Raw genomic sequence first — 12001 nt, 5'->3', positions numbered from 1 at the left:
AGCAGCACTGCTTAAACATACTTGAATGAAAGCACTTACATACAATGCTGGCAGCGATGCCCAGTGTTTTCTTAGCATTGTATGTTTATTTGGCAGTGGCTGATACTTAGCCAGTCACTGTGGAGTCTCCTGATTTAATATAGTACCATAATGCGTTTTGCAAAAGACTGTGTTAACAAGAGCAACGTTGTTTATTTAATGTGGTAATCTCTGTGGTTGCAAAGGCTATTTTTAGTCCCATGTGCTATAACAAGAGGTATGTCGTTCCAAATGTAAGAAGAACATAATTATTTCAGTTTGTCGTTGTAGCAGGCCTTGCTGAATTTATAAATCACTGGACAGCAATATTTATCTTTGGAATACACAGATAAGAGTGACAGGTGGATTTAGATTATGATGCAAATAAAGAAGCTTCAGGTGAGGCTTTGCTGTTGCAGGTGTAATGTTTAACTGTATTGAACGAGTAATAGTCAAAAGGATCGTAAGCCAAATGGAGCCTCTTATTTACTGCAAAAATATGAGAATATGTTTGGCCTTGTAATCTCAGTCTTCAAAAACAAAAAATACAGCAATTTCTTTCCAAATAATGTTTCATTTGCTTGAATACATGCACATATTTGTACATGATGGGTCCACTGCAAGATATTTGATGTTCTGTTTATATTTTTTTATTTTCTCTGTTTGTTTTTATGCTTTTTTTTTGTAAAGAAAAGTACATGCAGACACATGGATGTGTTGTCTAACAAGCTGCCTGACCTCTAATGACCTTTCTTTCACCGCTGGGTTTTTGTTGTAGATCTTCTGCTTGCTTGGTGAAAAAAAAAATGACTGGCCAGTTTTTCAAGCAATTGAACTCCCACTCACGCTGGCTGACTTGGTTAAATTAAAATGTTAATTAATTGTGTAAAAATATGTCTCAATATACAACAGTTGGAAGTTCTAAAGTTGCCTTGTTGTGCCAAGACAATAAAACAAACCTGAAATTCCCATAACTGTGAGACATTGTAGTTTTCTACATTTCCCCCTTAGTCTAATTTTAGCACATCTGCAATATTTTGCAATATTGTCAGCATATTACACTTAAGCCAGCATTCAATACCCTCATAAATCCTCTAATATAGACATCAAATGGTAGAGAAGCATCTCTTTCTTTCTTCCTTGAAACTAAACCTTGTTTTTATTTACCTTATTTTCTACACACTAAAAAATACAGATTCTTTAAAGCTGATGATGAACTAAAATGCTTATTAAATTTAGTCTGAAATATGGAAAAATACTTTATTTCTTCTTCAAGTGATTTTTTTCAGAACTGAGCTGGTCTTCTTGAAACAATATTACAGATATTACTTCTCAAGAAACCTCTGATTATCTCTATGGGGTGAAGTGTTTCTCATTTTTGTCTTATTGCACTCATAATCTCACTCTGTGTCGTATATATATTGTCTTTTTACCTTTTCTCTCTTTGCACTTTCGCCTCATATTGTCTTACAGACCTCTCTGCTTTCTCTACACTCATTCTCTTATTCTTTTTCTTTTTCTCCCTTGCTGTGTTATCTGTCTCAGCTCCATTTCCTTGCTCCCTGATACTCCCTGACTCAGTAGCTTTCATTTTCATGATAATCGAACGACACCAGTGGACTGCAAAATCGCTTTTACTGCTTTTTTCCCCCTCTTCTTCCCCCCTCTTCCTCTCTGTCTCTCTCTCTCAACAGTCTCTTGCTCCATTTTTCCCCTACTGGTTTATCTTCTTTCCTCCTGGCTTTATTTTGCTTTTTGTAATTAAATGTCATTTTCAGCTCTCTCATTTTTTTGGAGGGGGGGGGCAGGGAGTGGGAGGCTAAAAGTTAAAAAGTTTCTTTTTTTGTAGTATGATTATTGTTAAAACAGTGCAGCGTGACTGCTGTTAAAAACTGAGCACGTCTGAGCTACAGTACCACACTACCACCATCGGATATGTTCAGTTCAGCTTTATTTTATTCTCAGTCTACACGTAGCTCAATTACTACTCTGTCATCAAACTTCCATCCGTTCTCAGAGATGTTTCTTTTTATCCACATCTTATATTTCTAAGCATCATATTCATAACAGATGCAAATTATAATTCCTGTCTTCCGGCAGGCATCTTTGATGTCATTTCAACGCACTGTAAATGCCCCAGACTCCACATCTTGCTCCTTTTACTAGAAGCAGCAACATCTAACACTGCACCACAGACTGGTTTATAAAATAAGGCATAATAATGCTACAAATATGACCTGAAAAATAACACAAGCTGTGAATAAGGACGAAAAGATGCAGTTACATAAGTTGACCTGCACAAAAGAATTCATCACATTTTTGTGATTTTTTTTATCCGAAAAAGTTGTAATAATGTTATTACTCGAATTCATGTGTAACCTTTTTTACTTTTTTTTTTTTAAATCAATTAAACGTCTGAGTTCATATTCATAAATATTCAGATGCATGACAAAAGCACAACACTGCAATGTGTGATGTTATCATATGTGCTGAGAACATTTCACTCAAAAACATCATAAACTATCAGTATATTGTGACATCCCTTGAGGGGATTTTTCCACATCAGTTTTTGATTTGTGTTTTTTTGATTATTATCTATCACTAAAAAAACATCACAGTAACTGGATAATTCTGAGGAGGCATAGTTGAAGGGAAGGATCCAGTCAGCCTTAAGTCAGTAATGTCCAAAATCAGTTTGTTATATCCTATGTTTTGTCAGTGACATTTAATTACTCCATCAGTCACAAAAACTTTCAAATTTAATCAAAGAATAACTCTTTATGTGAAGAAAGCACCTTAAAGTAATCATTGAATCACACAAGCACAAACGCTTGTGAATCTGCCTTTTTATATGCACAGCTGTATGAAATAACACCATACATGCATCAGGCAGGTGTATTTCTTAGGTTGCCTATATTAAAAAATAAATATTATTAAATCACATCAACTGAGTACAAAACTCTTCTCCAGTATTTAAACTGCTTTTGTCATTATTGTACAGATGTATCAGCTGAGAACACACACATCATCTTCCATTTAGTTGTGCTGTGTGTTCAGGTGTGTCTTGACTTCCTAAAGAATTTGTGCTAAGATACTGTCACCATCCATCACTGTGTTTGGTTCGGCTGATTCAGAGTTATGAGAGCGGCGATACGACTGTTTTGTTAAGTACTGCAACCTCTGAGCTATTTTCTCACCTCGCTTTGCAACGCAGCGAGGAGGAAAACAAAATGGCAGGGGTGCTGGGAGAATGCATGCTCTGATCACTTTGGACTTGTTACTGTTAAATGCATGCATTAGCACAGTAAAACGGGACAGTTCAAATACCGCCCTTCATTTTAAAGGCACAGCCTTCTTCAGATGAAGGTGTTCATACATCAGCTATGATGAAGCGAACCAAACTAATGTAACAGCTTATAATCTGTCGAGATTTTCCTAAACAGGACTCTGACACTCAGATTTCCTTTTGCTTGAACTGTTTCAAAGATGTCAGGGTCATCTGAGAAATGAAAGGCCTTACCCTTTCAGGGTTTTCCGGCATATTTCAGAATGCAGTGGTGGATGAACAGAAATGTCTACAAATTTCATCTTTGAAGTTCGAAACTACAAAAAGAGAACTTTTTTACTGCAAGATCCTTCGCTTTCCACAAGCACAGATTGATGGCATTTGCCTTTTTCAGAAATGGTGAAGGTGCATTTAGGATAAATAGGAACTTCAAAGTTAAAAAAAAAAAAAAGATCTGCATTCAGCTTTACATCTTATTGTCCTCAGCAGAGATGGGCAGTAACGCGTTACTTGTAACACGTTACTGTAATCTGATTACTTTTTCCAAGTAACGAGTAAAGTAAGGGATTACTATTGCAAAAACGGTAATTAGATTACCGTTACTTCCCGTAGGAACGCTGCGTTACTGCGTTACTAAAACCATGATTTTTTTGCGAGAACGTCTCACGACAGTGACGTAAGCGAGTGCGCCGTTAGTGACAACAGCTGTGTGCAGATCAACAATGGATCACATATCGATTGTGGGAGAGAGTATGAGCGTGCAGCGTTTAAAGCGTGGAAGTACTGACCTTACTTTGAGTTTGATTCCATAAAAAGTGACAAAAACATTAGTGTCCGTTGTGCGTGGGAAGAAAACTTCTTTTTACAGCGAAAAAAAACCCCTAAACTTCCAAGCAAGCACCGAGTGCGCAACGACGTAATGCGCAACTGACCGCGGCACACCTGCACCAAGGTAAACCTCCGCCTACCGCAGTCCTGCTTTACAGGTGAAAATAGAGCAAAAGGACCGCTTAGTCTTTGACTTTATTTATTTTCTGCTGTGTTTTACTTGCATCTATTTGAAAGAGTGAGTGTAAACACAAAAAATATTTTATTTTATGTGCTGGAATGTGCAGAAAATAGGTTTAAATGTTAAACTAATTTATTCAAGTCAGAGAATGTTGCATATAATTACATTTTTGCTTGATGCATAAAGTTAAAAGATTAAAACTGATAAAACAAGTTTTAAAAAGAGACTTTTCCATTTGATTACATTTTGTATGATGGATTATGCAGAAAAAGTAGAATTGGGCTGAAAGCTCTATCGCTTTATCACCTCTTCAGGTTGTAAATCGTGTTTTTAAAAAGTAACTAAGTAACTAAGTAATTAATTACTTTTGAAAATAAGTAATCAGTAAAGTAACGGGATTACTTTTTGGGGGAAGTAATCAGTAATTAGTTACTGATTACTTTTTTCAAGTAACTTGACCAATACTGGTCCTCAGTTAACATTTTGCAGCTTTTCCAAGTCTTCTTGAAGAAAAATGAGATAACTACTTTTAATCGCAAAGGCACTTGAAACAGAAAGTTAAGAAAAAACAATCAGTAGCTGGCATCAGAGCCTGTGGTTTGTAGTGCTGTGGGAGGGGAACTGTACATTTGACTCTCCTGTGTGACAGCAGATCAATGCAGCCTGGAGCGCAGATAGAAATGAATTGATTGTCACCAATAAAACTCCAATTAAACAAAGGAACAAGCCTGGGAGAGAGCTCAGAGACAAGCAGCTCTCATCTTCACATCTGTCCTCGGGGGAAGAATGGGAGAGCGTGAGGCAGGAGAGGGAGTCGGGTGTGGGCTGAGGAGCCGGGGAGCATGGTTCATTTCCTCTGAATACTCTTGCTATCAGGAAGGTGTGGAAGTTATGGATGAATGTGAGAGTGAGCAAACTGCAGACAGAAGATCAGATAACCGATAGACAGAGAGTGCAAAAGAAAGAGGGAGCAGAGGGAGAAGTGCTGGCATTGATCTAAAGCTTCCCTAATGATGAAAAGAGATCTTAATTGTGGTGACATGTAATATAACAGGTTTAAGCAGTCAATTGTAGAGCTCATCTGACCTTATTTAATAGGGTAGTGTGAAGCCTCTCATCACATAGTCTTTCTTTCCCTCACTACAGCCTTCTCTACCTGCCTGTAGATGTGTCTCATCGCTTTGTCTGTCAGTTTTGTCTCAGCCGCATTGATAATCTCCTCATTGAACAAATTCCTACATTTCATTCTTGTATGGACTTTAAGGTAGGTTGGAGGCCTTCCATCTACGCAGCAACTAAGGGTTGCTTTTTGCTCATATGAACCTCCAAATGAAATTTAAAGATGATTAATGTTCCCTATTCCTAGAAAATGTACAAGATCTTCTTACTCTCTCCTCTCCTCATCTCACTTCTCCACTAATAACATTTTCTTCACTATCTCCCTTTATCTCCCGAGCGCTGTAATCTGATTGTTCTTTCTGTGATTGTGCTGTTATTGAGTTGTCTGGATCATACATATGTATAAGCTCACCACAATACTTATGCTGTGCTCTGCTGTGATTTCCTGCAGCATACAACCAAACAGGAGTCCCATCCCTAATTGGAGGAAACACTAATGCCATGTTGAAGCGTGTAAAAGCTTCCCTCTGAAAAAGAGGGGACTCACACCAACCCCTGAGTCAGGTTTATACGGAAATGTTCCTTTTGAGTCATGTTAAGTTTGCTGGAAAGCTGTAAAAGTCCCCAAGTCTGACTGTGTGTGTTAATGGAGTTGTTTTTTCTTGACAACAGTGGCTCAGATATAACGTGAGAATAAGAAATACAACCTCGGAGTTATGTAGCTACTTTGGTAGACGAGTGATGCATGTGTTTCTTTTAAAGTACAACGTAAAACTAGCTGTCATCCACAATTTTGTGTTCTCCCAGCTAGCTGCACCTAGATTCATTTTTAGCCAGCTGTGGGGCTGTGGGGATGGCAGTCAGTCTCTTTAGTAGATGGCCACACTTTTTCATGCATACAAGCTTATATTTGATCAGATACAGTGCTTAACAAATTTACGAGTCCACCTGTCATATGCTCCAGTGCTCCAATTTGAGTCGGCACCCTGGACCTCTCTGAGAAGTCAGAAATTAATCAAGCATAACATTCAACCACTAAAACAAATTTTTCTGTTCAGGAATCCAAGTGAATGACTGTAATTTGGGATCTTAATCAAACAATAACTATTTTTTTCTGGGGTTTTTTGTTTTTTCTGTAAAACTGTACATTTGAAAATTCAAAGCTAAACACACTAATTATATTCTAGTATTAAAAATATAATTTGGATTAAAGAACTCATGCATTGCGGTGGATTTACCATTACTGTTGTATTTCGGTAATTACGAATACTGTTAATTTAGGGATGCTGTAGCATAACCCTTACATTGGGTGGTGGTTGTCGTTGCAATTGTTGGCAATCTTTAACAAGGAATTGTTAAAGAATGATTAACAAAACTTATAGATATATAAATAGATAGATATAGATAGATACACACACACATATGTAACTGGCTTAGAGTCATTCAGTTCTTGATTTAAGGAGTTTTCATCTTCTCGGTTTCAAGAGATATCTTTTCTGTCTTTCACAGAGTTCTTCCCACAGATTTTCAATCATGTTTAAGTCAGTTGACGCTGACGACCACTTCAAAAGCTTCAGCTTGCATTTCTTGAGGTATTTTTGGTGAATTTTCTAGTCTGCTAGGGGTTATTGTCTTCTTGTGGGAGTTTCACTTTCTTTTCTGACATTGAAATCCATAATTTGCTGATACCTGGTCAACCCACAAAGTTCTAAAATTGCCACGTGGCTAATAATGCGATTCTCTGGCCTCACTTATGAGTTACTTATGACCTGACAACTATTTTGTGAGTTCCCGACACTGAAACATTTGCAAAAACGTCTTTTCAATGAAAAAATCACAAACTATATAATTTACCCAGGGTTGGCTACCACTTACAACTCTAAGTTCCATTCAAATCGAAATCATAAGCTGAAAGAGTGACTACTTTTTAGTTGTGTGTGCGCACCTGTGTGCTTTTAGCTTCAGCACCTCTTCATGACTTCAGCAGTGCCCCTCTGGCTATTGCTCTAAAAGTTACTTCTGACTCATTGTAACTTAACTGAATAGGCACTGAGGAGGAAGAAAAGCATGAAGGTTTATTTCTCAAATCTTTCACTGAGTGCGGCAGCCTGATATGACCTTATAGCAAACATCTGCTGTTTCAAAAAGTCTATAGCTTATGGATTTCATGTCAAGAGAAAATATCTGATATTTATTCTAACATATCCTCACCCTTTAAATTGATTTACTGTCAAGCACAAAAAATTTCATATTCATGCTAATAAAAAGTCCATCTATTTATTGGTTTGTGTTGGTATTTTATTATTTTCATGCCACAGAAGAAGAGGGCCTTTCTCTGTACTCATCTTTTTCACTCGATCGACACTTGTTAAAGTTGCTGACTATGTACAGTTGCTTTTCCCCCTTCAGAAGGACTTATGTCAGCCTCAGACCCCCCCCCCCCCCCCCCCAGAATAAAATCACTTTAAAACTTCGTACAGCTGACCCTGAAGGTTAGGTTGAGGTTCATGGTGAGATGTTGCCGCTGAAGTTTCTGGATTATGATGATTGTGCTTGTTTAAACTCTGGGCCACAAGCTTGAGTAATGATTAGGACTGCACCAGCAGAGTGTTACCCTGACAGATGGCAACACATGGAGTTAGCTGACAGCACTGCTGACAGCGCATTCACAGGAAGTCCCCATATTGCATGCACTGTACACAGGCTTTGTTGCTGTACATATTCTGATGTTTTTCTGCCATCAACTGTAGCTTGTTTCTACCTGTCAATGCCAAAGTCAGCTCACATCATCTATTCACAGACTTAAAATTGCAAGACCTCTGCACATGCCTGCTGTCAGTGCACCAGAGGGAATTGGGGTCTGTTGAAAATCTGCAGTTAGACATTATCCCAGTCACTGGTCATTCATCTAAAGCTTTCTTCTTTTATAAGTTCATCCTGGAGCAGTCGATACACTACCGTTTATTTGCTCTTCAATCAATCTACTTAAAAATCAGCTCTGCGGGCATGTTAATTAAATTCATTTCAGTTTAATTCAATTATATATATATCACCAAATCACAACAGCCTCAAGCATGGAATATATCAGAATCTATATAAGTGCTATTGTTTTGCATCTGCAGCAATATGTAGTTGTTTTTAGGTCGGAGGTTGATGAAAGATGAGGCAGGCATAAAGCTGCTGGTCCCACTGCATTGGATACAAATGAAGGAAGACAGAAAATGTCCCAACCTAACTAGACACAAAGATGTGATCCTGTACCTCTGTTTTTTGGGTTGGTGTTGTTTATCAACTGGGAGAATAGTTTTTTAAACTCCATCCAAATGCAGCCTCAGGGGAAGCGCATGTAACCCCTCTGAATAGTTGTAATACTTGGCACTGTCACTTCATGACAGCTTCAAGCTCAAAGTCTGTGTGTGTGTGTGTGTGTGTGTGTGTGTGTGTGTGTGTGTGTGTGTGTGTGTGTGTGTGTGTGTGTGTGTGCATGCATATGGATAGGAGCATGGCAGTGATGTGATTGATGAGACATATAAGAGAGCAGAGCAAGATTTCTAGTCAATCAGCCCTGTGAATAACCACCTAGGCTGTGGATTAAAGGCAGAAAGCTGTCTGCACAAACAAAGGCTCACATCCATTACTTTACATGTAGAGTTGTTTTGCTCTCTGTGGCAACACTGACAACAAAATTAAAGTGTGTTAACAAAAATAGATCTATTTTTTCTCTTGAATTCAGGACATGAAACGTAGCAACATCTAACAACTAGGATGCTCGTAGAAAAAGAAAACTTGTGGGAGGTAAACATGAATGCTACCAAAGAGTGACCTTTGAAATATTTATAATTTTAACAACGAGTGCAAATTGAAATTGGACACATTTGAATTATATCACATTATGTGTATTTACTTTTCATTTGACAGAACAAAGAATAAACTGTAGCACCTCTGATCTCTGTCTTTACCTCTTTAAAAATGAAGATACAAAGTCAGCCAAGGACTAGTTGCAAGCCGTTGGTTCCATACTTAGAGTTCTATATTGTAGCATTTAGCCAGCACAGGGAACAGGAGTGATGTGGCAGCCACTATTTAATATTAAATACCTCTGAGAAATGCACCAAATCCAATAACTGCTCCAAGACTGTAAATACTTATCCTTCCCAGACTGAATCCCCTCCAAATCACTTTCAATTTGACATTTTTTAGTGGGGTCCTGACACTTGATCAGTTTCTCAGTCAATCAGCTGTTTGGCACTCATCTAATATGAATGGAGTCCTATTTTACAGGATGCTGTTCTTGACAAAGAATAGCTAAAAGGTTTTTGGTTTTTAGGCAAACATGCAGTAAAACTAAATCTAACTTAAAACTCAAAACATTCTCGGTATATGCGGAGCTTGGCATTATAGTTTGAGACATGAAAATATAGATATGAGTGAGTAGCATTTGTAAGAATGAATTACAATTCCTAAAAACTTGGAACTATGGTAGTAGGAGCTGGGTTAAATGGATGGATGGATGGATGCTGTTGTGTTTTTGAAAGGTCTGTCTGGTAGAAAAAGACATGAAAAGGCAAAGTGCAGCATTGTCAGTTACACTGTCAGTAAAATTTGATTGTTCTTTGTCTCTTCTGCAGGTCCAAGGGTTGGAGAGGCAAGTGGACTTCTCAGATCTGGGCCCAGTGGGGGCGGTGATGAAGACTCTTCCATACGGCATGGGCGGAGGCACCGTTGGAGGAGTAGTTAAGCCGCCGTACCAAACCATCTTCTCCACACCGATCGATCAGATACCGGTGAAATCCAAGCCACCCCCGTACAGTTCCTATAGCCCTTATGAGCTGGCCCGGAACCAGTCCCTGCTAGTGGATCAGACAGGCTACCGCTCCAAGCGTAAACCTGCACTAAAGACAGCCATGAAGACCAAGAAAATCTTTGGCTGGGGGGACTTCTACTTCAATGTCAAGACCGTGAAGTTCAGCCTGTTGGTGACAGGGAAGATTGTGGACCACATCAATGGGACTTTTACTGTTTATTTTCGCCACAACTCCTCCAGCCTGGGGAATGTGTCGGTCAGTATCGTGCCACCAACCAAAGTGGTTGAGTTTGAGGTCCTTCAGCAGCATCATCTGCACCCCCACACCCAGCAGGACGTCCAGATCCAGGAGACACAGCAGTCCACCATCGATCCAAAAGAGGCAAAGACCTTAAACTGTCGGGTCGAGTACGAGAAAACCAACAGATCCAAGAAATCCAAACCCTGCCTGTATGATCCGTCTCAGACCTGCTTCACAGAGCACACCCAGTCCCACGCTGCTTGGCTTTGTGCTAAACCTTTCAAGGTGATCTGCATCTTCATCTCTTTCTTCAGCATTGATTATAAGCTGGTTCAGAAAGTGTGTCCAGACTACAACTTCCAAAGCGATCACCCTTACTTTGGATAAAGTAAACGAGACTAAATAGAGAATAAAAGAGACACTGATGAGTAAAATGATAATGATGGAAATGATAGTCATACTGATCCTGTTAAAAAAAGCAGGGGACAGTTTTTTTGCCTCTAAACAGCTGTGAATTGTGGATTTAAATCATGTATATTCAGACTTATGGATGATTAGGATGTGGCTGATTTCACTGACGTCTTTTCCAACTTTGTATTTGTTCTGTTTTTCTTTGTTTTCTTTTGTTTTCTGTAAATATTGTACTCAACCCCAGCAGACTTATTGTTTTTAGATATTTGTTTCTTAGTGTCATTTCTTTCTGAAGTTGGAGGCTTGGTTACAAACAGCTGGAATCAGTATTATGCCCTTCGAGTACAAAGTAAGCCTCTGAGGCAGCCGAACAGTGCCATCGCTGTATGGCAAACGTAATGTTATGGTAGACTGACTGTTAATCATCCTCTCAGCTCTACATTTAAACCCTGGATATAAGAGAGTTATATGTATGAGAAATGCCATGCTGGATATGCATACAATATACTGTATGAAAAAGCACATTAAAATCTCTTAAACTGTCTGCCTTTTACTGAGTGAATGTTTTGGTTCAGAGCTTGAAGCAAATTTGCAAGGCGCAAGCTGTGCAGCGTTTTCATGTTATCTAACTCAGCAAGGACACTATTATGAATTAAGCTACATTTTACTCTGATTAGGAATTCATGTTCCAGCTTTCAGCTAAGATATGTAATTTTAATTTTCTCAAATATATCGAAGGAAAGTTTGTTATGGATTGAATTTTAACATGAAAACCAACTGTGAAACATTCTTTAGATGATAAAGTTTGACTTTTTGAAGGAGTTGATATGTACAGTAATAGAATCCAGCAGCCTTATCTGATGTGATTTTTAATTACATATATCCTGGAAATGGAAAAGAATAACTATTGTACTGAAGGTAACATGACTGACAGATTTATGTTTGTTTGATCATGCAACCAAATAAAGTATTGCACACCCGAGTAAACATTTTTTAGTTGTGCCGAAACCAAAGGGTATATTGTATTATTTTATATGTATATTATGCTGCCAATGCTATGATCTTAACTACCTAATAATACTTACTTGATCAAGGTGTTTTATGCTCAAAATA

General features: G+C 38.3%; 1 protein-coding gene across 1 annotated transcript in view; it reads left to right on the top strand.

Moving 5' to 3' along the window:
• Positions 1 to 11432, top strand: part of nxph4 (neurexophilin 4) — a 47016-nt gene extending 35584 nt beyond the window's left edge. Inside the window, exon 2 of the mRNA XM_085457656.1 lies at positions 10061 to 11432. Coding sequence (XP_085313782.1) covers positions 10061 to 10864 — 804 coding nt within the window. The 3' untranslated portion in view covers positions 10865 to 11432. The remainder of the gene's footprint in view (positions 1 to 10060) is intronic.
• Positions 11433 to 12001: the final 569 nt, after the last annotated feature.

Source organism: Copadichromis virginalis, linkage group LG5, assembly GCF_057382275.1.
Source record: "Copadichromis virginalis isolate Kocher_CV1m ecotype Utaka linkage group LG5, C_Virginalis_male_GT1.1, whole genome shotgun sequence".
Taxonomy (NCBI): Eukaryota; Metazoa; Chordata; class Actinopteri; order Cichliformes; family Cichlidae; genus Copadichromis; species Copadichromis virginalis.
Note: the sequence above shows the minus strand (reverse complement) of the source record. Positions and strands in the feature narration are given on the sequence as shown.